Source organism: Rhinichthys klamathensis, unplaced genomic scaffold, assembly GCF_029890125.1.
Source record: "Rhinichthys klamathensis goyatoka isolate OS25496 unplaced genomic scaffold, OSU_Roscu_1.1 h1tg000004l_1, whole genome shotgun sequence".
Taxonomy (NCBI): domain Eukaryota; kingdom Metazoa; phylum Chordata; class Actinopteri; order Cypriniformes; family Leuciscidae; genus Rhinichthys; species Rhinichthys klamathensis.
The window spans coordinates 6,796,293-6,824,143 of NW_026606557.1; the positions used below are offsets into that span (position 1 = coordinate 6,796,293).

A 27,851-nucleotide genomic window follows, 5' to 3' on the forward strand; every position below is an offset into this window, starting at 1 on the left:
TTAATCAATTCGACTGTACGTTGAGTGGGGAGCTGAAAAGTGTGTATAGTCTCAAGAATCAGATTTTTAATATTAAAGTTGAGCTTTTAATTATGAAGTTGAGCTCCAACCCCAATTAAACAAGATTCAGCTAATCAAGGAATACAAAAAGTTCAGGCAGGTGTTTTAGGGCATCCTCGAGCTAAATTCTCCAGGACCGAGTTTGGACAACCCTGATGTAGTCCGTAGTTGATGTGCATAATTGATTGACCATACAAACTTCATGAAGGTGAACTTAAATAACATTTACTTGTTCAAATGTCACAAAAACAGAGCAGAAGAGCTGTACAAAAGGAAAGAGTAATTGGGGATGAAGAGGTAATTTAACATCAGAAAGGTTTAGTTCATTTCACACAGCAGCAGCTCTTACCATGTATCGCACATGAAAAATCATTTACAAGACACTGCACATCTTCACTCAGATGGATACAAAATACAGAGCAGCAATTTTGATACCATTACAGACTAGAAGAAATATAAGAACACGAGTTCAAGACTCCAGAGAAGAAATATAATCAAACTCAAGCATGTACACCGCAAATAAACAGTCGAATGTAGTTGAGGCTCACAGTATGGAGAGATTACAGTAAACACTGCCGTTTTTAGGCACATGAGTAACTCCATGTTCCATCGTAAGCCGCAGTACAAGTCAGAGGTAATGCGTTATCACAAATCAAAATGTCAACCAGATTAATAAGTCACACACACATAGACCAAGTACTCAATCATACGTCAATCACATTCCAGTCTGCAGAAGCTTCTTCCCTTCTGGGGCACAGCAGTTAAAACCAGAGGGGAAAAGATGGTCACAGTTACAACGGTAAAAGTAAATGTCACGCTAGGGCACAGGTCCGGCCTGCTTCAGACGGTTGGCTCGTTTTAAAAGAAATTAAAGAAAAAAAAAACACATGGAGCAGTGCCAACTGAAAAGCTAACTGGCTCCCTCTGCTGGTCTGCAGTGGAGAGGCACCTAACGGAGGACGCTAGGAGAATGTGTGTGTGTGGAAATACAGAAGCAACAGCAGGCATACTGTGCTTTCAGCAGTACTCTGAGCCTGGAGAGGGGAGAACGGCAGCCCATGTTCCATCTCCAACCAGCTGGGGCTTCATAACGTGACGGTCGAGACGCTAACGCTTTGCAACAGCAAAACTGTGCAGGTTGAACGAGGTCAAAGAGAGGTGTGAAAGCAGGCAGAACAACAAGAATGAGCGTGAACGAGCATTACGGGTGAGGAAAGGACAGATTCTGGAGGATGAATATACATGATCCATCTCCTCCAAGTGCAACGCTGAACAATCAGCTCAGAAAACCTTGACTCTGTAAAATGGGATGAAAGGATGGAAAGTAGTGCAACACAAATACGGTGCGTGGTGGGGGGAAAACTATTTCGAGACTAACACTAACCCAGAGCTCCCCATAAAGACACAAACAGGTGACTCACTGAAGAGAACAGACAGCTACCATATCCGTTGCAGAGATACAAGATATTTAAAGCATGTAAGGCTTGGCACTTGTGTGTGAGAGGAAGTGTTTGTAGTGGAGAAGCCTTTTTTAGACAACTGAACAACTATATACACAACTAACAAGAGGCATAGCAGAAAAAAGGCAATCGCCCTGCTTAAAATTATTCAAAATAAATCGAAATAAAAAAAAGCCTACAAAATAGGACTATTTAGATGAACAAGACAGGAACCCTTTCCTTTCGTTGTGGTGCTTGTTGCATCTTTGGGCTTACAAAAATAAAATAAAGACAAAATTAAAAAGGCAAATTAAAAAAAAAAAAAAAAACTATTTACATACACATTGAAATTATATACACAAACTTCGGCAATCATCCATGACCGATCATCGGAGCTTCTGGGTCGTCCACTGGTTCCGGTTTGTTTTCTTTGCCCAAGTGAACTCAATGACGGTCCACCCCTCTTTCACACACAAACACACACCTAAAGGTGGTTTTAAAGTAGCAATCCCTTTAAAAGCTGGCGGTTTAGAGGAAGCCATCAAGTGCTGGTCAAAAGATGCGTTTGCGTTTCAGGTAGGAGTCAGCATAGTGTCCCCCGAGACCCTGAGAGTGCTGACCTACATAGCCACCCTCTGGACTGGGCTCTGGAGACGGGATGAGACGGGAGAACAGACGCTTCTGCCCGCCGATGGGAGTCTAAACGCGGACAGAAAATCAAGAAGAATACCTGTTGAAAGGTTCCTGGCACACTTATCCGTTAATTGACAAGGACCGAATATAGATGCTAGACATCATGGCCTACCTTCATACCAGCACCAGGTGCAGCAGGAAATAGGCTGGAATGAGTCACTGGAGGCATTCCAACAGCCTGAAGAAACAAACACTTATTCAACTTTCTGGGCCGCCTTACATATGTTCCGGCCATCTATGCAAATACAAATTGTAATAAAGATATGGAATTATGTGATGAGAAGGATGTCATGCTTCTTATACAGTATCTCACAAAAGAGAGTACACCTCCCACATTTTAGCAAACATTTTAGTATATCTACTCAAGGGACAATACTAAATGAAACTTGGATATATTTTAGAGTAGTCATTGTGCTGCTTGTATAGCAGTATTTACTGTCCTCTGAAAATAACACAACATACAGCCAGTGTCAAAATAGCTGGCAACAAAAGTGAGTACACACTAAGTGATAATAGCTGTACGTCGTTTAACCATGCAAAGCCACATGTCCTATTCATCATGTTCATGTTTTTGTCTGCTTGATAGGACCATACGAATTGTTGTATCTTGTATTAGAGCAGTTCAAATTTGTGCTTCGAGTACAATTCTCTCATACTGACCACTGGATGTTCAACATGGCACCTCATGGCAAATAACTAAGGATTTGAGAATTAGAATTGTTGCTCTCCACAAAGATGGGCAAAGAAGATTGGTAACACCCTGAAACTGAGTTACAGTAAAGGCCAGTGCCCGGTTGCATAAAGCACCTTAAGTGTAATTTTCCCTTAAGCTCGCCCTTATGTTTCCCTTAAACCTAAGGGTGTTGCAGAAAAAAAAACCTTAAGTGTTACTTAAGGGTTTCTTTAAAGTGAAACATCATAAACAAGTGAAAAAACAACATTTAAGGGAAATTCTAAGTGTTTATGACGTTTCACGTAAAGAAACCCTTAAAAAGCGTTAGGTGTTGCATAAAACCCCTTAACGGTCATTTCCCTAAGTATAATTTAAGGTTTGGAAATCGTAACCTTAAGAGTAATGCGGACAAAAATAAGACAACATGGCTGAATTTATGGAACCAGCTGAAGATCATTATGTGCCAAGAAGAATTTTTAGGGATAGGGAGAACCCTTTGGACCATCTTAGCGATGAAAAATTGTTGCAAGAATACCGGTTTGATCGACGCGCAATATTTGACATCGCTAACAAACTAGACGGCGACCTTGACCATGTCACACATCACAACCACTCTTCTGCTTATAGCACTGCGTTTTTTTGCAACTGGGAGTTTTCTAGGGGTGTGCAAAAAAATCGATTCACATTTGAATCGCGATTCAATCTTTACCGATTCAGAATCGATTCATAGAATTCCAAAAATCGATTCATATTTTTTTTTTATGGCGTGCACGGGCGGAGTGGCAATCGGGTGAGTCGGGACTTTTACCGGTGGTTTGGTAGTGTTTCGAGGCTGCGAGGGCCGGTCTGATAAATAGTTATACATTGCAAGTTCTTGCCGCCCGCTGGTCAAACTGTGCAGCCTCTCTGCTCAACCCGTGAATAAATGCATCGATCCGCAGATTATGTTTGAGTTCTTAATGGTCTGTAGATCTTTTGCCAAGCGTGTCAGAGGTTACGGGTTCTAAACCGCACTCGTATAGTTTTTTCTCTCTCTCATCAAAACCGAATATGTTCATCACGTTTGTGTGCATTTTATTTTTGAGATTTTACCGGAGTCTCCAAAACGGCGATAGATTGAAGAGCGCGTCCGAGTGAAGACTGCGCGAGCCACAGAGAACACTGTATCCATGACACTGATAGCAGCGGCAACGAGCGCTCAGCTTGATTTCAAAAACAACAGATCTCTTACTTAATAGCGAACTAAATAAATGCTCTGCTAGTTAACTGGAGATACCCGCAAATTACGCCTATGAACGACTTCACTGGATCTAAACAAATCAATCTAACCATAGATGTTACCAGTAGCGGTGGCTTTTTAAAATCTATTTAAAATTATTTCGCAAGGGTTCTTTGACATTAGTATATTTTTAGGAAGTTCAATGTGCCCAGTCGAGTTCACATTTCAACAGTCAGCCTGGTAGCTGAAGTAGTCCTTAAACCACATTTAGCATAATTGTTTGTTTGATCTGACTACAGCACTTTAAAGCTAAATGTAAAAGCTTTTTATTTAAGTTTTATTTTAAACTTGAATTAAATGTATTTGAAAGCTGGCCAAAGCTTGGCACTTTGCACTTTTTAGTTGCAAAAGTTTTTATTTTTGTAAGACATAAAGTAATATCAAACTACATTTAATTTGTTGTGTTTTTTTTCTTTTAAATTGTGTCTACTGCAATCAATCACATAGGAAAAAGTAAACTACATTTATATACTGTGAATCGTTTTTTTGAATCGAGAATCGTTTTTGAATCGAAAATCGATTTTGAATCGAATCTTGAGACAAAAAAAAAAATCGGTATCGAATCGAATCGTGACATTTTCTGAATCGTGCACCCCTAGAGTTTTCAGACGATAGTGGGAGATGTTTTCCACCTGCATAAATCGTCTGTCAGCAGAGTGGTTCAGAGTGGTTCACCGGGTTGCGGGGGCTCTTTCCCATCATTGAAACGCAACGGTCAAGTTTCCATCCCGTAGTTTGCTTTTCAAAATGGTTTTTATTTTACCATATTCGTCAAGAAAAATACATTTCTCCTCCTTTGTCCAATTAGGCTTTCTTTTTTTGTTTTCTTTATCCATTCCGATATCCTAGCCTACATTATTTGATGAAACTGCGAAATTGCTAGTGTTAGTGTTTTGCGTATCTATGGCAACAACAGACTTTTATAACGTGAATCCAGGATCGCTGTCGTGAAACACTTAAATGTTTCCCTTACCTAAGAGAACCGTTTAAGAGATTATATGCAACACTTAAGTTATTCTCTTAGGTAAGGGAAAATTGCCCCTTAAGTATCATACTTAAGAGAAAAACTTAAGGTGCTTTATGCAACCGGGCACAGGGTCATACAGAGGTTTTCCAAGACTAGTTCCACTAGGAACAGGCCTCGCAAGGGTCAATCAAAGAAGTTGAGTCCTCGTGCTGTGCGTCAGGTGCAGAAGCTGGCTTCAAAAAACAGACGCATGAGTGCTGCCAGGATTGCTTTAGAGGTTGCAGAAGGTCAGCTTGTCAGTGCTCAGACCGTACACCGCAACAAGTCGGTTTGCATGGCCGTCTCCCAGAAGGAAGCCTCTTCTGAAGCTGACTCACAAGAAAGCCCGCACACAGTTTGCTGTTTGCAGAGACTAAGATAAACTTGTGTGGCTCAGATGGCGTCCAGCATGTGTGGTGACGCCCTGGTGAGCAGTACAGAGAAAATTGTGTCTTGCCTACAGTCAAGCATGGTGGTAGTAGCATCATGGTCTGGGGCTGCATGAGCGCTGCTGGCACTGGGGAGCTGCGCTTCATTGAGAGAATCATGGATTCCAACATGTACTGTGACATTCTGAAGCAGAACATGATGCCCTCCCTTCAGAAACTGTGCCGAACGGCATGATAACGACCCCAAACACACCACCAAGATGACAACTGCCTTGCTGAGGTAGCTGAAGGTGATGGAGTGGCCTAGTATGTCTCCAGACCTGAACCCTATTGAGCACCTATGGGGCGTCCTCAAGAGGAAGGTGGAGAAGCGTCATGTGTCTAACAGCCAGCAGCTCCGTGATGTCATTAGGGAGGAGTGGGAGAGGATCCCAGCAACAACCAGTGCAGCTCTGGTGAACTCCATGGCCAGGAGGATTAAGGCAGTGCTAGATAATGCTCACACTAAATATTGACACTTTGGACACAGTTTTGACATGTTCACTTAGGGTGTACTCACTTTTGTTGCCAGCTAATTTGACAATAATGGTTGTATGTTGAGTTGTTATACTGCTACACAAGCAGCACAATGACTACTCTACTATAGAAATTAAACTTGGATATATTTTATTGTCCCTTGAGAAGATATACTAAAATGTTTGCTGAAATGTGAGGGGTGTACTCTCTTTTGTGAGATACTGTAAGTATGGATTGAAGAGCTTTTGAAAATGGATCCAGATAAGTGATTCTTGGGCGTGGCGTCAACTCTCTGATCAAACAAGTGTCGCTCTTTTTGATGAGCTGCACGGCCACTCTGACCCCCGAAAATAAATGTTTTTTAATAATATATTATGGCTCAATTGATTGGAATGAAATTTGCTATACATTTAAATAACTTGAGATTGTTACAAAGGCAGATCACAATGGCATAGACTACTGTTGAAAGTAAAAAAAAAAAAAAAAAACGTTTACAAGAAATTAACACTTATTCAGCAAGGACACATACAACTAAATAAAAATGACATTAAAAGAAAGTTGCAAAAGATTTCCATTTCAAATGAATGCCATTCTTTTAAACCTTTGGTTAAAGAATCCTGAAGAAATATTATGGTTTCCACAAAATTAAGCAGCCGTGTTGAAAATGGTTGTGATAATAGGAAATGTTTCTTGAGCACCAAATTTGAATGATTTCTGAAGGATTATGAGATTAACTGGTTGGGGTGTAGGTCCCTTATTAGTTACGGACCGTTCATACAGTACACAATGCTGTAATGCCTTGTAGTAGGGGTGTAAATCAGACAGTTCATCCCGATACGATATTATATTGATTCTCTCAACCAGCGATACGATATTTGTCGATACCTCAAAGTTCTGCGATACGACTCAGGGCTATATCGATATTTAGATATTATGGGCCAAGTTTACACAAACGGTTACATTTTTATTAACTCACAAATGCAACCATAATATATAACATGAACGTTTAATTAAACTCTTTGAAAATTGTACGCCCTCTCCCAATTGGGACATTTACTATAGAAGAGTTAATTTGCAAAAACAGATAACTCTATTTCCCTTTTACACCCCGAAGAAGATATCACGGGTTCATTAAGTTCGTTGAAATTATCCATCATCGATCACTTTTAGTCAGCTTTGACGAAACTCCTCTCAGCTAGCGCGTCTTTTCAAAGTGACTAGCAGCCTTGTCATCTGACCTGAATACTGCACGCTGATTCACTAAAATGACTTATGTTCACAAACAAGGGTGCTTGTCGGTTTTTGCTGTAAATCATGAACTCGATGCCTTGACAGTGGACAATACCGGCTTTTGTGACAAAACATGTGTAGGGTTCAGTCAATCTTGTCAGGCGTCTATTTCAGCTGAGGAGATTAACGTTATAAAGACACCGGCAGACAGTATGGTGAGTAAACGAAAATGAGCACTTTGGCGGAAATGCGACTGACGTTATGCGAGGATGTGTAGTGTGTCAACAAAGATAATATCGGTATTTTACTATCGTTAGACGTTTGATCGATGCATCGATCCATATCGATGTATTGTTGCACCCCTACCTTGTAGAAGAAAAAATTCTTCAGCATGTTTTTTTTCTCTCAGACAAATAGTATAGAATTTTAAAATGTGCCATTTATCAATAAGCCATAACATGAAAATAATTCACTTTATTTAATCAAGTATAAGAATAAATAATTTGTATTGGCCAGAATAGTAAATAAAAATCCCTGACTCCAGAAGTTCCATGAGGTGCCTTATTTGTCGAGGCAGAAAAAAATCAAAACAATATCCTGGTTTGACAAAGTGGCCGGTTTTGAGTACCTTATTGAGCTGGGTGGAGGGGATGCCGGTATGGGCACCAAAGCTGAAATAAGACTGTGGGGGGCTGGGTGGATAGCTGAAAGGAGACCCTGCATCACCGAAGCCTGCGTGCCTGGAGAGCTTGAGAGACAGACAATTACGATTTCACACGAGTCCAATCTTGGAACAGAATCCTTCTGTTAGTGTCAATGCAGGGAGGAGGGGCTGTACCTGCAAACCGTAGCCGGGAATAGCTGCATTTTCCAGAACCTCCTGCTGTTCATACAAGTGCGACAAAGGGTCCTATGGATGGGGTACAAACAGTGACAACATCCAATTAGAAAGGGATAGTGAGGCAGTCACACATTCAGTGAAGTTCCTCTTAACACATAAGCCAACCTGGTGCAGAAGAGGAAACTCTGGTGTGCAAGACTCTTGGAAGCGCAGGCTATAGTTCGAGTGGATGCTGTGGTTTGTGCGTTGGTTAGACGCGCTTCCAATCGCAGATTTCTTCCTGTAGGGGTGAGCTCTGTTGCTGGCACCTAAATAAACGTAATTCTTCAAGAAATGCAACAAGATAAAAAGGAAAAAGTGAAGGTGCACGAAACACCACAGGTAGACTGACCTGAAGATGGGAATATGCTAGGAGCACTGAGAAAGGGATTCTGGGACACACCAACTTCTTTGGGAGGCTCACCCAATATAGACACCTTCAGGAAAAGAAAAGATCTGAATATACAAACCTGTTGTAGATACTCTTTAGCATCACATTGAACACTAACAGGACTGAACAGCTCATGCTGAAGGAACAGCAAATTGAAGCAACGTCAAAAGCTCTCCTCTGGGAGATCATGGCAGTAAGTGTAGGCTACATCACAAAATAAATGTGCACAAATAGGAGCAGCCATTAGTAACCCATCTCACCCCCGGTAGAGTCGGCCCATCTGCTCCTAACATCCCAGCTAGGAGGGACATGCTCAATCCCTGCAGTGCAGGAGAGGATGCTGGGGGAAAGCCAATCGGGGTGGCTGGGGTCTCGGTCTCTCTCCCAAGAGGTCGACTCAGGGATGGTTGTTTGATGGGGCCAAGAGGCTCATTCTGCAAGCCCAGTGATGGAGCAATAGCGCCTGAATGAAAACAAATTCAAAGAAGCACATTAAACCCTACATGGTATCCAGACTTCTTGGTTCAATGATTTTCCATTAGTTTTCCCAGTTGATTAGGATTATTGGACAATGAATTTGAAATACAGATGAAAGTCTACCACAGCAATCTGATTTGTCAAATACAAATACCAGGTTTGGGAATTATTGACATAAGATTACTTGGCACTCAAACGTCACCAATAAGACAATCTCGAGCACTCACAAAGAGCAATTTAAAATGTCTCATCTAAACAAATCAGCCCGGTTTCTACCCATTTTGTTCCAAATCCGATCATCTTTGGATGTCAAATACTTCAGTGGTTTAACCTCAATTTTATGAAGCGACTTGAGTCACATGGATTACTTTGTCTTTAATATCTTTCTGGGGCTTGAAAGTAGTAGTTGCATAGGCTTTCAATGGAGGGACAGTAAGCGCTCAGATTTCATTAAAAAGATCTTCATTTGTGCTCCGAAGTAGGGATGCACCGATCCGATACTCGACTATTCTGTGTTATTGTTAAGCCCCACAAAAGGCACAAAACATTCTAAAGTATAAAGTTTTCGTGCACTCTATTATAAGTGTTCTGAAGCCATTATGTGAAATAGAAATTAATATTTAAGTCATTAAATTCAAGATAACGTAAACTTTTCCCCCCGCTGCGGCTGTCAGTAATTCTCCATTCAGCATTCAAACAGCGCGTCGCGTTCGGTTACAGTCAACGATGAAACTCTCTTCAAGATGATTCAATGTTAATATTATTATACTTGATCTATAGATAAAGGTCTATGGTTTCGCATAAAACTACTTCATCTTGCTGGACTTTATTGCTGTAACTTAATCATGTTACTTTCTACCGGGTGTCGGTTAGATCACAACACTAGAGTCACTTAATCATGTTACTTTCTACCGGGTGTCGGTTAGATCACAACACTAGAGTCAGAGCACTATAATTGTTCTTCACGCACACAATAACTGAAATTTAAAACTGTTAAAGAAAAGGCTCAAACTACTGCATAGATAGATACTGCATAATACATACGCATCAATATGCATTTCCTTTGTGCTTTGAACTTTTCAATGCGGACTCGACGCGCTGCCTGTGACTCCATGTTGCTTCATGCGCATCATTCTGCGCTCTGGATGCGCATAAGAGCTTTGTGCCGCACAGTATTGGAGCCTTTCATATCAGAATGCAGTGACGCAATAAAATATTAATAGCCTTTCTTGTTCTGTCCTACCTATCATATGTTGCTGCCTCATTAAACAGCTGTGCTATACATTTAAAACATTTCTCAATTTTATAGTAGCCTAGGCTATATCTAAAATAATTTCTTTTTGATTTTTGTTATCTTGTTTTTTTAAACGAGGATGATCAAATATTAGCTAAGCGGTCAATTTCCTGCAGTCCAGAATGTATCAGGAAGGATTAGTGTTTCCACTACAACAATTTTTTTTGACTACCTCCATATGTGGTTTCAGTGTGTCAATCACAAAATGTTTTAGACCCCATGTACACATGTATTTAATGACCTCATGATCCAATCACAAAACAAGTGCATCTTTATGAGGTCAAAACAGGGTCAGTTCCACATATGCTGATTTGTTACTTTAGGAATTGGGCAAAAACAAATATGGAGATGAAAAAGTAAAACACAAAAAACACCACACCTTATTTTGTAGGTTTAAGTACCCCTGAAAGATGCATGTCACCACTCTAGAGTAGTTTGTTATTGGTCAGTTCTTTTTTTCTTTGCACTGAAGCCAAGTAAAATGACTGTTACCAAGTTAAGCTACCCCAAAAATGGAGAGACAAACTTAAGATGATTCTAAAAGTGCAGCACCTTTGATATTTCCATGGTTTTCGAAGACTGTGGGAATCCTGCCCCAGTAAATAAGTCAGGGTACCCCCAGGATCCTCCAACTTAAATTCAAGGCTTTTTAAGACCTTTTTAATACCATTTCAACTGAAATTCAATGCCAACTTCGTACCCATTCCGACAGAAGTATGAGGGAAAAATGTCAAATATTTATACATTTTAAACCCTAGAAAATAATTATGTACAAGGAGGCTACTTGAATTAAATAAAACATTTTACTTAAATTATCAGTCATATTTAATATGCAACAGCATTGTTGCGCATGTGTGTGTAGGCCAGTGTTAATTTTGGCAGCCATTTTTTATTTAGTCTTAGTCTTCAGACGAAAATGCTTATTGGTCTTAATCACATTTCAGTCATCCTGTTTTTTATAGTTGTAGTTGACGAAAAGTCTTTGCATTTTTTGTCAACTTTTAGTCAAACTGCAGTTACTTTACTTTTGGTAGTTATTTTATATGTAGTCTTTAGACAGAAAATGTCATAATTATTCTCTCTAGGCCAATTCAATTAAGCTTATGAGAAATTATTGACATTGCACTCTTTAGCAGTAGCACTTGTGCAGTTCTACATAATGATCCCTTTTCCTAAGTTCCGTGGTTCTCCAATTTTTTAGAGTGCCGTTCCCCCTGAACCCCCCCTCTTCCACTTAGACTGCAGTCACACCCTTTCCATTAAGGGACAAGATTTGCCCCCTTTAATACATTTTTCCATTTAATTTTTTAATTAAATTTGCAATGTTAAAAAACATTAAAATCGCCAGTAGGTGGCAGTAACTCACTAGACTAGATCTTTATGAGTGAGTCTTTGAGTCATTCATTCATTGAATCTCACGATTCGTTCAAAGCCACATATTTCGTTGCAAAATAGAGCAAGCCTGACAATGCTGTTTTCAATGTAGTACATCACTTAATGTTACCCTTTTTTCTTTTCTTATTTACTGTTGTATAAAATCAATGTCACATTTGAAATCGTGTGGATATTCGGGAAACATTGCATTCTTGCTCGTATGAACACTGGTGGATATATCAGCCTGCATTTTGATCGCAGATTTAGTCGCACAAACAGCGCAAGCGGCTCGTGACAGAACACAGACCGACTGAATGACACTTTAATTTAAGTACAACATTTTAAATAAAGATCGCTGAACTCAAGCTTGTCTGTGTTTTCAAATCATCCGCGCTTCTTCAGCAATGTAGAGAGAGAGCGCGCGCATGGTTGCCAGATACTATTGAAAAGATGGGTAGAAAATATGTTCTTTTAACAGAAAAGCTCTTATTTGGAGTTTAAATTATGTCATGACTCATTTGTGGCCACAGCGGATTAAACTAGGCTAGGCTAGGTAGGTACTATATTGTTCTGTACCTCACTTGCCTAGTAACCATAGTAACGGGTGCGCACGCAATCGCTTTTTCTGCTATGACGTGGAGCGCGAGGTGCACTCAACGCTGCATACATTTTGAATTAGCCTACATTAGTAACAGTTAATTTTGTTACGGTATGAACTTAATCCTAGCAAAGGCAAAAAAATATATAAGACCTTTGTAACGAAATCCAAGACTTTGTATACTAAATTCAAGGCTTTTAAGGCCTTAATTTGAGATGATCAAATTCAAGACTTTTTCAAGGCTTTTAAGACCCGCGGATACCCTGTAAGTGCACAAACAGACCATTACAAAAGTGTGATACCTTGAGACATCTCTCCCAGCATGTTAATGCCTTGTTGGAGAGGATTTTCACTCCGCAATCCAGCCTGTGGAAAGACAAGAACTGTATTAGCTTGTTTCTGAAGAATTTTACTGTATAAAAATAACAGACACTTGTCAGTTACAACTAAATCAGAGGATGTAAACAGCACACAAAGGCAAACATGTTTGATCAATTCTGTCTGATAGACGTAGCTAATGGGGTTTTACCAACTAGTCACTTGGACTCAAAGCATTAATCTGCGGTAGAGAAATAGTTTGACTATTAAAAAGCACAAAACCACCTCACACCCACACAGAGCAACCACTCACACAAGGAAGGAGACTGCACTCTTTATTGTGCAGAATATGTGCCCAAAGAAGAGGATTCCCTAAAAGAGCTTGCTGAGAGGGGAGAAGAAGAGAGTGAGAGGGCTATAACACATGCTGCTGGGACGGTGGCAGGTGATGAGGGAAGGATTGACAGTACCTGTTGGACTTGGTTCTGGAGCAGCATCTGCATGAGGGCAGCAGAGAGGGCAGGGTTGGCCAGCAGAGGAACGGCGGGCGCAGCTCCCAGAAGTCCTGCATATTGAGAGAAGAGTGACAATCAAATCCATCGTCTGGATGAGAATACAAACAAGCATACACAAGGAAATCAATGAGAATAAGCACCTTGTTTATGTCCCGGGTTGAGAGACGCCATCATCATCTTCAGCGTGGCAGGGTTATTGAGGCCAGTAAGAATCTGTATGGCATTAGGTTCAGGAAGGAGACCTTTCCCTCGGTTCAAGGCCTGCAGACGTACAGGGCGATATTAACATGAGCATGTAAAACCACAATCCCTAGCACTTAATCCATCCTGATACAAGGATTCAACATGACTTTACGAAATGAAGGTTTTATATGAACCGTAACTAAATTATTATTATTATTTTTTTAAGAAAATGAATGCTCAGTTTGTAACGCTCTTTGGTAACTTTATAATGTCACTATCTGAAAGGGTTTTAGACCTCAATTTGCAATATACTAATCAAACTTTCTTTGTTAATCTTATAACAGGGCAGGAAAATGTTACAGCTATAACTGTCAACAAATAAATATTGGCAGGGAATAAGCTTTTAACACTAACACCACAAATCACGCACTGCAATTGCTTTACACAAAACCGTCACGTGAAGCTACCATTCTATTGCACAATGCAGAACAGTTTCTTTTGTGAATGATTTTATTTTCACCAAGAAGTGGGGTGTGTGTGCGGGGTGTACCATGGTCTGGGCGGCAATGAGGGCAGCTAACATGCTCCTTCCAGGTGGTCCAGGGGCGCAGAAAGACACACGTATACGAGTCCCACCCAGAGATCTTCCATCAGTCAGCCGCTGCACGTCCTCAGCCATCTCAGGTGTGGAGAACTCCAGCACTGCAAACCGTCGAAAACTACAGTCCTGACCTTGAGCAAGCTATGGGGGAAAAGAAATCAATTTTATTTTTTATTTTATTTTCTCGATATGAGGCTGCCCCAATGAGGCTGAACTATCCCTTCATTTACACGCTTTCTTCTACAGAACATTACAAATATTTAGATACGTTTTTTTTTTGTTTTTTTTGTCCATACATTGGAAGTCGATTGAAACCAAAACCTTTTGGTTACCAACATTCTTCAAAATATATATCTTTTCTGTTCTGCAGAAGAAAGTCATTAAGGTTTGGTTCGACATAAGGGTGCGATAGATCATTTCCAATTTTGGGTGAACCATTCCTTTAAACGTCAAAGAAAATGTCTGTTAAGCTGCTGATATGGCTGATAAGTTGATGTTAGCATTATCACAGATAGTTGGCAACTTTGCAAGAAATAAATAAAACATGTTCAATTCCAAAACCAAGGGAGCATTTGAAAGCAGGCGTCTATCAGCGGATCCCTAATATATCCACTGATCGACGCCTGCTTTCAACCGCTCTCGTGTGTATCTGTATGCGCTCTGTGAAGACAACGTTTTTGAAGCGTTGATCATTGTAGCCAATCCACAGACATATGTTGAGCCCGTGAACACAGTGGCCAACCAGAGGCGTTTAAGAATCTGTTCAACAGCGCTCAAAATGCTAGAGGGAAATGCTGGTGTCATCACATTTTTTAAATTTCAGTACCGACTTTGGTACCATAGTCTTTGACAACACTAGTCCAAAGATTACAACATCAGGACATTCTACTTAGAAACAATCATATGGAACGTCATGCATGGTGACTTCTAACATGTCCAATAAGGCTGTAGCTATCGTTTATTTTAGTAATCCAGTATTCTACTGATTATTCCATCGATTAATCCGATAAAAAAAAAAAGTGGTAATAAAAATAGATCCAAGTGAACAACAGCCTTTAAAATGACTTAAAATACAAATAGGTAACATTTTACAATACAGGTCATTAGTTAACTACCTTAGTTAACATAATAAGAATGAACAATACTTCTACAGCATTTATTAATCTTAGTTAATATTAATTTCAACATTGATTTTAATAATGTATTAGATAAGGGCTATAAAAGGTTGCATTTGTTAACATTAATATACTGTGAACTAACATGAACAAACAATGAAACGAACATTGACAAAGATTAATAAAATATTTACAAATATATTGTTCTTTGTTAGGTCATGTTGGTTAATACATTACAATAAAGTTCATTAGTTAAGATTAGTTAAAGTGTTACCTAAATATATAATTAGCAATAATTATTTGTTCAAATAAAGTATCAAAGTAATCATATGGGTTTTATTGAACAACGCTGTTAAAGTACACCATGTAAAATAAATGATATAAACTAATATAAAGTTTAAACATAACTTATGTACATTACGTAAAAACAAATGCCCGCACAGAGCGCCAACGGCCGTCATGATCAAATCCTTGTTTAATAATTGGACAAACAAAATTTAATTCAAATGTCAACTTAATCTTTAATATTTGGTCTCTTCTGTACAATGGAGAAGCAACAGCTGCTGTAATTTCTTGAACAATAGCATGTGCACGTCAAAACATGCAAACTCAGTGCAAGGGTTAAACTTATTTTGAAATCGCAATTCACATATTTCAGAAAGATAATTTATGTATTCTCCTGTTGGTATAGATTTACAAATGAGTTGTGTTACGAATTTTGTGAAACGGCACACTGCGTTCAGATGAACACTATAAGTCACACAAACTCACAGCACGCAGAGATGGAGTTTGAGAAACCAGAGATGACACGCATGTAAATGACGACACTGCGTTCTACACGCGTCCGAGCTCCGAGGTTTTGCGTTCCCAAATGCACATTATTGGAAACCTAAACAAACAGCGCATGCAGAGACTGGGTATGTGGAGCAGTGTTTACTGTGAATGGAGCGGAGGTACTGAACACAATCTGCATGCAAGTAAATAAAGCGTCAGGCTTCTGTTTTAAAATCAAGTACTCGACTTTAATCGAGGAATCGTTACAGCCCTAATGTCCAACAGTAGATGGAAGACTAACCAGTAAGAACAGTTGTACCTCCAAAAGTCAACAGGATAAAACAGTGGAGAGAGGAAGGGGAGACAGAACACCAGGACAAGCACAGTATTCTGGTTTGGGCAGAGTGATTACGATGCATTTCAAAGCCCAGTACTATGCATGCTAGTATGCATGGGTTTTCCATAGATTAGCAGAGAGACATGGGGGCTGCAATAATCTTAATGACTCCGTCAGGAATGGTTGCCTCTTGTATAAGTGGAACTGTGTTCAACAATCAAAGACAATGAGACGCTAAGGCCTTGATTATATATTACTGGAAAAATTCATTAGACCATTCATTATTTGTCCATTTTACGCATGAGTGGAGCCTCATCCACATGAGGGAGGCCAATCCAATAATTGCCTAAAACCTGGGAAATTAAACTGGGAGCACAACTGATTTAATGAGAATTAACTTCCAAAAGCCTCTGCTAATTCCAAAGCAATGGGGAACATGGCAAAAAGTGCCGACAATGCCTTGCAGCCTGCGGCGTATGTGGTACACACATTTAACATATGAAAAAGGCAGCAGCTCGCTCTCGTTCCAGAATGACCTGCTGACTGACAGCACCTGGGCCGGTCAGGTGACTGTCACCACAGAAACCAATGCACTCTGCCATGGAGCACTCAGCATGGCCTCATGGAAAACAGGTCAAAGGTGACAGAGCTGAACATAAAGCGGAAGAATAAAAGGGGAATTCTGCTGTATAATAATTCAGGAAATCTAACAACTGCCTATGCATGAAAACCAAAAGCAGAAAACAAAACTTTGAAACATTTGTAATCACAAAAGTTTAGCAGAAAGCTCAGGCTGTTCCTTTCCATAAAGACAAAGGTGAAAAGGGACAGGGGTCACCATAAAGGACAAAAACTCCATTTAAAGCAACACCAAGAAACTTTTCCTCTGCGGTCCCCCTACAGGTTGGAAGCGGAATTGTCCATTACCGCTGTCGTAAATAATTTAGCCTACCGCATCCTACAGTCGCACGCACGCTCGTTGTTTATCCAGCACCGGCTTTGGAATGAACGATGTCCACAGACAAGGTAGAGTATGTTGCATGATTTCATGAAAGTATAATGTATTGCGACATCAGAAACGAAGAAAAACAAAATGACTATTGTAACGCTGGACGTAAAGCAAGTCAAATTTGTAGTTTTCTTATGTCTCATTAGAACTACATAAACGTGACCCGATCTGGCAATCTTACATTGCGGCCCTATATCTGCTATAACCACGCTAAGCGAATCCAGAAGTGCCTTTCACCCTGTTACGACTTAATGAACCACTGAAACGATTTTGGAAACATTTTAAGGTATAAAAAAAAAAATCTTACTTTGTGTTGCTTTAAGCATCATAAAGTAAGCTCATTTAAAGCTAGGGTATACGATTTCAAAGATTGTTCATTATTAATATCCTCGTTTAGATGCTGGTTATGGTTATATAGTACAATCCTAACAATAGGAATAGAAAAAAGAATGAAAAAAATCCATTCACTCTTATTGGCTGTACAGCCGCAGAGAAGTTGACCAATGTAAGCTGTCCGGCCGGACAGCTTACATTGGTCAACTGCTCTCATCCAATCACCAGCTCCACTTGAAACTCCGCCTGGCGCTCGCGTCTCCACCACACCCGGCCCCTCCTGCGTCATGAAATTGCTCGCGTAAGCAGCTGACAGCTGACTAGCTAAGTAGCATATCAGCAATGGATTAAAAAAAAGACAGCATCAAGCGTCCCCGGCTTGTCCCTACAGTAAAGTTAGGACGAAAGAGAAAGTTATTAGAGGAACGAGCAGAGATTAAAAAAAAAAAGTGAATAACGCCGAACTTTGAGTAGGATAAATATATGGACCCTCTCCACCATTGACCGTTGGAGGAAGCTTCAGGGAGATCTGGGACTGAAGACCGACGCTGACACGGCTAACTTTTTGTTGAGCAGGTAAACATTTATTTATACTTTTATGGTGTGACGTGTTACATAGATAGCTTTTTATCAGTTTGACAACTTGCTCATGCTGTCGGTCGGCATTGGAATGTTAGCCGTTTAGCATCGCCTATCACGGGTCAAAGTAATTATATTTCTTGAAGTCCTTGAATATATTTCAGTAGGCCTAGCAGGTTTCTGTTCGAGCCGATCGAAATTTGAACAAGATGCGCTGTGTGCTGCAATAACAATTACTGAAAACCTTAGCAATACTAGTAGGATTATATTAATGGTGGTGGGGAGTTTAGAACATTTCATGTGTTGCTAATCTTGCGTTGACGTGAACTCAAACGTGACATTGAATTGTTGATGAAGCAACTAAGTTCAAGTGTCTAAAGGCAATTTTACATATGATGTGTCATTATAGCGAGGTCATTAGATTGAACATTACATGAACTGACATTACATCTCAGTTCCGATGTTTACTACCGATGATCACAGCTTGACTGAGTGACGTAGTTCAGTTCGTTTCACGGTGGGAGGGATCAGGTAGCACAGAGAGGAGGGGTGGGATGCGTTTTTTAAAAATTCAGGCTTTCTCGACCGATTTTCAAAATCGTATACCATAGCTTTAACTAAAGCTTTGTTTACACAAAGATGTATAATAATTATAAACAGACGTTTAATCAGTCCCTCCAGAAAAACGCGATTGACTGATTATGCATTAAATCATGCGATCGCATAAAGTCCGCATATTTATGCGGGAGCCGCATTTTTTCAAATACGCCGCACTTTCGCTGCATAAATTGCAGATTTCCGTGCAAAATATGCGGGGCTCGCAGGATTTCATAATCCTCGCATTTTCGTTGCAAAAAAGCCACATACATCTTAGCAGAAAGTTGAAAAATGTTGCGTTTGCTTCAAACAAGAGCAGCCATTATCCCCTGTTGCCATGGGAACGTTATGAAGTGATGCAATTACGCGACGTGTCGTGAAGATCATCGAAAGCTGTAAAACAGGAGCACATTTTAATTTTTTTATATTTTATTCATTCATTTTTACAGAAGTTGTAGCATATTCCTTTTGTAAAGCTACAGAACTTGTTTGACTCAATGTTTTGTAAATTTGATGTTTATTAAGGTCTGAAATAAAACAAGAGAACTTAAATATTCCCAGCACTTTCTGTGATGTAGTATGCTTGCTTATCATAGGAAGTAATAAGAAATGACTTTACATTAAGGTAGTAGCCTACTGAGAACAGGGTGTTGGGGGAATCACTTTTTTTTTTCTCTTGTTCATCAAACCGCAGTTTTTGCAAGTTCCCGCAATTTCATCGCATAAAAATCCCGCATATTCCATGACATTTTTAACGAAAACGGGACGCATAATCAAGGATTCTTGCCCAAAACAATCACCAAAAAAACTCTAATTCTATGAAAATAGAGTCCAAACCACAGCTATAAGGATGTCACCAGAACGATATTAGGGCTGGTCAAAAAAAATGGATTTTTCAATTAATGTTTTTTTCATTTTATTATAAATGTGGTCGATTCAAAATCGATTTGCAAAGGCCACGAATCAATTTTTTTTTACCATATGCAGGGCTCGAATTTCGGCGGGGGATTGCGGGTATCACAAATAATTTTACCGTATTTTCCGCACTATAAGGCGCACTTAAAAGCCTTTAATTTTCTCAAAAAACAACAGTGTGCCTTATAATGCGGAGCGCCTTATATATGGATGGTGAACACACGTTCACCAAGACGGGGAGACAGCGCCGGACGACTTACGCCACTATCTGACAATGGATCGTGGATGCCTGGGCTGATATATCAGTCTCAACTGTGATCCGAGCTTTCACGAAGGCAGGAAGAATAATCTCTTTATTCAGCCGGCTCACATACCCGTATTTACTTCCTGTTTTCGGTCGAAGTCCACAGTAGTCGATTGTCGAAATACGGGTATGTGAGCTGGCTGAATAAACATCATTTTTATTCATATCTTTCACATTTACTGCAGTCAGATTCACCGTGTTCACTCACATGGCTGTGCACTTGTAATGACACATTAAGGTTGTTAAGAGGCTAAAAGCAGGTTTAAAACTTGTCCCGTTTAAGTCAACAGGGTGCACATTTTAAAAAGAAGATAACACGGTGTTGGCAACACCGGTTTTTGTCGTTGTTATCTGTACTGACAGCACTCCAAATTTACACAAAATGAGCTCAATGTTAAAATTGACCGGACTTTTCCTTTAACGTTTGAACAACGTTACCATGGGAGTGAACGGAGTTGTCAGAACGCTTAATAAAGTTTGACTTTATCTGACTGTTTTGTTGACATTCCCTTTAGCACATCTAGTGGATGCATAACACAAACCCAGTCAAACGTTTGACTGCAGTATCTTATGCGCCTTATAATCCGGTGCGCCCTATATATGAAAAATGTTCTAAAATAGGTCATTCATTGAAGGTGCGCCTTATAATCCGGTGCGCCGTATAGTGCGGAAAATACGGTAATCTCTCCCACTTATAATGCGGGAAATTCCCACAAACATTAATTCACTTTAGCATGTAGATTGTATGAGTAAATTAATCCACACAGATTATAAAATCAAATCATTAATTTTAAAACTTTCTCAGAGACGCAATTTCACAAACCGCGTGAGTGTTCAGCGGTGCTGCTTCTCTCTGCACAAGCCAAGCGTCAAGCGCGCAGCAGGCATCTCCCGACTCGCGTTTTCGGGAGTCGGGACATAACGGAATTGTCACTTGCACAATCGGGCCAGCATTGCATCGTAACTAACGTTTAGCATTCAAGTCTTTTTAGGTCTTACCAGTTTAAACATTCAAGCGATTTTAACAGCTTTAACAGGAAAAAAAACTATGTCAAACTCTGGTCTTTGTGAGTAACCTCGTAGACAGTCGGTTATGTCTTAAGCATAAAACGCATGTGACGGATAGTATAACAAAACAGTAACGGATCCTTGCACTAGTTCTTAAAGTGAACGCAGCCATACGAGTCTCATTAATTTTGTTGTCAAAACAACAAAAGATATCTTTAATAGTAAGGAATCAGGATTAATAGCCCATGTATTTAAAGGATTATTCCGGTATTTAACACTTTGAGTCTATTTTGTTGTTTGTTTTGGATGAACTAGAGTGGTGGACTTAGAAATTTTGACGATGGGTCCTGTCTCGACTTTTTGACTATTTTAGAATTGCCTCTGACCGCTTCAGAGTGGATGTCTATGGGCATGCTCAAACATGTCCTTAAAACAACCCTTAACGTTCGTTTTCAAAACTGTGCAACTCACCGAGTGGTTAGTGGTGTTTGTTGATGATTAGAAACTAATATATCGGCGCAATGTATGCTTTCAATCCGTGTTATTTGCTATAGTGGAACTATTTTTTCAGATACCTCACAACCGCGTATAAACTTCCGCTCGATATTTGAGTCTGAAGCGTTAGCACACTCCCGACCACTTGATGGCGACAACCACTTTGCCGCAGTTGCTCAGCTCACGCTAGCCTTCTGAGAGACGGAGAACCGAGCGAAAAGACCACAACCAAATGTAAACAGACCCCTTTCCGTTTCCGGTAGCGCAGTAATATCAACGAGCACTGAGTCCTCCAGCAGACATCAATGCGATTTTAAAAAATGGCAAATAAAACACGACAGAAACTGTATTTCGCTACGCTACTTGTTTTGGAACATCAACGAACACCACTAACCACTCGGTGAGTTGCACAGTTTTGAAAGCGAACGTTAAGGGTTGTTTTAAGGACATGTTTGAGCATGCCCATAGACATCCACTCTGAAGCGATTCTAAAATAGTCAAAAAGTCGAGACAGGACCCATCGTCAAAATTTCTAAGTCCACCACTCTAGTTCATCCAAAACAAACTACAAAATAGACTCAAAGTGTTAAATACCGGAATAATCCTTTAATATAGTCAGGACTAAAAGATAGGGATGTTCCGATTGATCGGACGCCGATCATGATCGGTCGATATTGGCTACAAATAGAATGATTGGCGAACCCCAAAAGCGCCGATCAAAAAAACCCGATCATGTGACGTAAATTACTTGCGCGACTTTTTCCCACCTGCATGCACGGCGCACAGGCACACAACAGCAGAGCTTGGCAGTGGCAACATGAGTTTTCCTTCACCGGAATGAATAAGGAGTCTCTCAACGGATTGAAGCGCGCGTCCGAGTGAAGACCGTGCACCGCGCGAGCCACAAGAGAACACAGTATCCGCACCACTGATCGCTGCGGCAACAAGCACTTTGATCATTCATTCACTTGATAAATAAAAAAAACATTTCAGCGCTAGATCGCCTCTTATTTAACAAATGAACAAAATGAGTGCTCTGCTAGTTAACTGGAGATGTTTTATTTATTTGTATTGGTACATCCGTGCCGCGAGACGTTTCTAAAGTGGTGGTGTTTTTTTTGTTTTTTTTTTGATGTAGTTGGTTCCTCAACTACATCAAATTCAGTTTATTTTATTTAATGCCATGTCAGCATTCAAAGCTATTTTCATGGCAAAAATTCAATTATAAAAATACAAATATCATATAAATACAATAAAACAAAACAAATATAAACAACAAGTCATATTATACAATATATATTTTTAAATTAACATATGATAAAAAAAATCCAAAACCTTTTCAGGCATAATCTCATTAAATATGTCCTTAAATGAAGTCTCTTCATAAAAGAGCATTCTGCTCAACTACATCAGATGTTCATAATAATAACATAAAAAAAACTTGCCATAGTTTTGTCCTTTTGTCAGTAGCCAGTTTTGGTGTAACAAGTTGTACATTTTGTTGCCAATTAGTAAATGTAGTCGGTGTATTAAGAGGCTACAATTTCCAAGTATGTCTAAGTGTAACTTGATCCCCTCCCATTAAACTGATCTGATGTGTTTGTCTGCCTGATAGGATTGCGGCGGTGAGGAAATTTTACCACCGGTTAATCGACGTGTGACAACACCGGTAATCCCGGTGTCACCGTGGGGGGCGGGGCGGGGGAGTTAAATAGCTTTTAAATGCGTGCGCGTTATACTTTCACTTTCGAAATAAGCGTCAATTGCTTGAATGGACAAAAAAACAACAACTCGCTGATAATAAAACTTTTATTTATAGACATAACTTTTATTAGCATAACGAACGAATAAAAATAACCCCATGCATAGGCTGAAAAAAGTGAAAATCGGCAAACTGGGCCCAAACAAATAAGAACCATAAAACGTTTATTAACGAATAAGAAAATAAAATAGGCCTAAATAAATTACACAAAGTTTAAATAAGATAAAACCAAATAAATAAGACCCCATTTACACCTGGTATTAAAATGCAATCTGTATCCAGATAAGTTATCCAGATAATAAAAACCGTATGTTAATGCAAGGTGTAGGCTAAATACGTTGTGATCGGATCTGCCTGACCACATCTGGAGGTAGTCTGGCTGCATTGTGTTCGGATCTTTACTAGGTGTAAACGCAATCTGGTTGTTGAAACCACATATGTATATTTTACTCCTCCCAAAAATGCTAAAAAAAATAAACGTGTGAGAGTGTTAGAGGCTATAGGCTATTTCATGTCAGATATGACGACGCTACTGCAACACGCATTACCCCAGATGAGCAGCTGAGCGTCTATTCATCAAGCCAACGTGCAAACATCGCAAATAAAAGTGAAAGTAAGTCACAGACGCTTAACACACAATCATCTTCAAGTAAAAAAACGAAATTATCTTACCAGGGCTGTTGCCACTTTTTCTTATTGCTGTCTTTGATTTTGAAATGAGCTGATGATCAATAAAATGCAGCTCACCTCTGTTGCTTTCGGTGGCGTGCAATCCATTAAATCATAGCGCGGGAGTTGAAGTCGGATTTATATCCGTTTTGCAAAAACACATTTATGTGGCCAGGTGTAAATGGAATCGGTAAGATCAGAACACTTATTATCCGGATAACTTATCTGGATACAGATCTCATTTTAATACCAGGTGTAAATGGGGTCTAAGAGACGAATACAAAATCTCCACACGTGCTAAATGGAATTTGACTCCTGATGCTTGCTGATCTGTGACATGACTGGCTCTTTGCACGCACTGCGCAGTTCAGTTTTAAATTATAATGTATGCTCTCTTCTGAACTAAATAATTGATTATTATTTTTAATTAATTCAAATAAATATTTTAGCAAAAACGAATACTTTAAAAAGTCAAGACATCGCGGTGTCACGGTGGGAAAGTGAGGTCACCGGTGATGGCGCTTAAAACCGGTAACACCGTCAACACCGTCTATCGCGGCAAGCCTACTGCCTGACCCCTCTTTGTTTGGAATAATTTTATGTTACTCTGCCTTATTTGGGAAAGATGGCCTACAGTAGCCTTAAGACATCTCATTTTCTAAATACAATTAAATAAACACTTGGTGGTCTCTTTAAGATCTTGACTGTAGCCTATTTCTACTGCACAACATTTGAGCTAATGTTAACAAAGATTTTCGTCTAAAGGCGCAGACTTATTACGATGTGTATGATCTGGAATGGATAAATGTCAGTAGAGAAGCTGGAATAAAACCACTTTTAAATTAACATTTTGCAGTAAGAGGACCAGAACACGTGGAAATTTAGAAGTTTGACACTGAAAAGTACGGGAAAACAATTTGTTACATCAAAAACAAGGGATTTCTAGCTAGTGGACAAGTGATGGCAAACCAAATCGTGCAGTTTCACTTTAACCTGATTTGTAGAACATCTTAATTTTCTTATTTTTGCCATCTGCCAGGCAAAAATATGATCACTTAGGTTCACCTCTCCTCAACATTTGCTTTTTTTTTTTTTTTTTTTTTTTACAGTGCTCTGCTCCATTTCTGTTCACAAAAGGCTGAAGACAGATCCTATCTTCAGTGCGATCAGCCACATTAGCTTAATATTTCTGTTAGTTTTTCATATATCGCAGGCACTGTAGATTTATTACCATAATACTGCAGAAAGCAGATAATCTTCCACCAGGTAAATAACAGCTATGGAGCATATGGAAACATGACAACCATGATTTTAAATTAAAACTCCAGCACTGGAGAAATAACTAAATGGCATGTTGATTACAATATCTTGCCATCTGCCGCTTTAGTGAGTACATATAAATGACAAACAAAATTGACCCTTCTTCCTTTATACATTTCTTATTGCACATTATACTATCTTTACTAATAATTAGGAGTGCACCAATGTACGGGCAATAATTGCATGAAAAATCATGCATGATCAAATGGAGTTCAAATATACAGTACAACTTTCCAAAACATATCACGTCTCATTTAATCGCTCTGTGTTTCTGGGGCAGAAAGGCCTCAATAAAACAATAGTGAAGCTAGTGAACTAGGCTATGTCACTTATCTTTGCATTAACATCTTATCCAATTTTCATACAAATGTATACAAACATTTCAGTTTTTATTTGAGTAATTATCATATCTAAAAATAAAGTTGAATAAAATAGTTTTGGCTTCTGTTGTTAATTTTAACCTCAAATATTATAGTAATGTACCAAATGAGAGGGTTCCTTTAATAGTTTAAAGGCCCCCTGAAATCAAAATGTAAGATTTTTAGCTTTTAGTGTGAATATGTTAGCCTTAAGGTTATGAATAAGCTGGTGTGTTCCACAACAATGACAAAATCCACACTTAGGAGATATAAGCATTCACAACGTACAGTCTCTCACTTCCGCTAAAATGGAGCACGGATTTTTATGACATCACCGCGGACTTCAGCTTCACATCACATCTTCTGTCCAAGCAAATGCTCCCTAGAATCTAAAGGGTCCCGCTGTTTTCCAACTGTACATTGGTTAAGAATGAAATGGCTAGGATTTATTCACACGTCTACTATTGAATCCAACGTTTCATCAGCGCTCGGATTCGCGTCCATTGTGCTGTCAAGTACGACTTGCAGTTTGTGAGGTAAACTAAACGCTATTGGCGTCGGCGATATATGAAAAGGGCGAGGAGCCATTCAATATGTCCCGCCTTAGCTTCCTAAGTATCGGTGCATCTCTAATAATAATAATAATAATAATAATACAGAACTACAATAATATCCCTTGAAATCAATTTCTTTGGAGAAAAGCACATCTAGCGCACATTAGCATAGAAAAGTGGAAAAAGAGCGCAATGGAAACCAAAAACACACTGTGTGAAACTCTTACTTCCACACTTGAAGTAAGGGTCAAAAGTGCTCATACCAACCTGGCAGAATATAGGAGCGTGCGTGTCAGTCAACACACTGCAGAGATCCTGAGCGGTGAGGATGTTTTGAGGTAGTCGGTCCACACAGAGGCAGCGCGAGTGCAGCATGGGATACGTGAGCGATCCAACCTCTGTCCAATGCACGTACAGCATACGTGACCCAAGCTGCTTCCCCAGCAGCTCTGACTTCGCCCTGGCTGCTGAGTCCTTCTTCATGTACTCCACAAAGCCATAGGCCTTCGAGTGGCCCGTGGCAGAACTGTGCACCAGGAAGCAGCGCTCAATGTTTCCAAAGGGACGAACGAGCTCCTCAAACTGTTGCTGGGTGAAAGCCCTGGGAAGGTTGGCGATGCATAGCAGAGCGTCCGTCGGCTGCAGCTGCACAGAGATCTCACGGTCACGGAGAACATACTGGTGAAATTCCTTTATCGCAAACTGGGCCTGCTCACCGTTCAGTAGCGTCACAAAGGCTTGAATGGGAAAAACAGGGAAAATGAGGAACGGCAATCATAGGAAATGTTTAGACAAGATTTAGACAGATTAAAAAATTAGAGATTAGAAAGTGGTAAAAAAAAAATAATTTAGATAAACTGTAGTAGTAATATATATACTACTATGTATATATATATATAGTGAGGAAAATAAGTTTTTGAACACCCTGCTATTTTGCAAGTTCTCCCACTTAGAAATTATGGAGGGGTCTGAAATTGTCATCGTAGGTGCATGTCCACTGTGAGAGACATAATTTTTTTTTTTTTAAATCCAGAAATCACAATGTATGATTTTTTAACTATTTATTTGTATGATACAGCTGCAAATAAGTATTTGAACACCTGAGAAAATCAATGTTAATATTTGGTACAGTAGCCTTTGTTTGCAATTACAGAGGTCAAACGTTTCCTGTAGTTTTTCACCAGGTTTGGAGGGATGGGACACACTGGAGGAGGGATTTTGGCCCACTCCTCCACACAGATCTTCTCTAGATCAGTCAGAGTTTGAGATCCCTCCAAAGATTCTCTATTGGGTTTAGGTCTGGAGACTGGCTAGGCCACGCCAGAACCTTGATATGCTTCTTACAGAGCCACTCATTGGTAATCCTGGCTGTGTGCTTCGGGTCATGGTCATGTTGGAAGACCCAGCCTCGACCCATCTTCAATGCTCTAACTGAGGGAAGGAGGTTGTTCTTCAAAATCTCGCAATACATGGCCCCGGTCATCCTCTCCTTAATACAGTGCAGTCGCCCTGTCCCATGTGCAGAAAAACACCCCCATGCTTCACAGTAGGGATGGTGTTCTTGGGATGGTACTCATCATCATTCTTCTTCCTCCAAACACGGCGAGTGGAATTATGACCAAAAAGTTCTATTTTGATCTCATCTGACCACATGACTTTCTCCCATGACTCCTCTGGATCATCGGCAAACTTAAGACGGGACTTGACATGTGCTGGTTTAAGCAGGGCAACCTTCCGTGATTTCAAACCATGACGTCTTAATGTATTACCAACAGTAACCTTGGAAACGGTGGTCCCAGCTCTTT

The 27,851-nt window shown here is 39.8% G+C and overlaps 1 protein-coding gene across 1 annotated transcript in view; it reads right to left on the reverse strand.

The window, feature by feature from the left end:
* Positions 1-263: 263 nt before the first annotated feature.
* The window catches only part of raver1 (ribonucleoprotein, PTB-binding 1), a 33,694-nt gene continuing 6,106 nt past the window's right edge, over positions 264-27,851 (reverse strand). Inside the window, exons 3-14 of the mRNA XM_056252820.1 lie at positions 26,314-26,783; positions 13,866-14,057; positions 13,273-13,393; positions 13,088-13,182; positions 12,602-12,665; positions 8,817-9,019; positions 8,518-8,602; positions 8,292-8,434; positions 8,124-8,195; positions 7,914-8,033; positions 2,305-2,370; positions 264-2,198 (exon numbers count right to left, since the gene is read on the reverse strand). Of these exons, the coding sequence (XP_056108795.1) occupies positions 2,052-2,198; positions 2,305-2,370; positions 7,914-8,033; positions 8,124-8,195; positions 8,292-8,434; positions 8,518-8,602; positions 8,817-9,019; positions 12,602-12,665; positions 13,088-13,182; positions 13,273-13,393; positions 13,866-14,057; positions 26,314-26,783 (1,778 nt within the window). The 3' untranslated portion in view covers positions 264-2,051. The remainder of the gene's footprint in view (positions 2,199-2,304; positions 2,371-7,913; positions 8,034-8,123; positions 8,196-8,291; positions 8,435-8,517; positions 8,603-8,816; positions 9,020-12,601; positions 12,666-13,087; positions 13,183-13,272; positions 13,394-13,865; positions 14,058-26,313; positions 26,784-27,851) is intronic.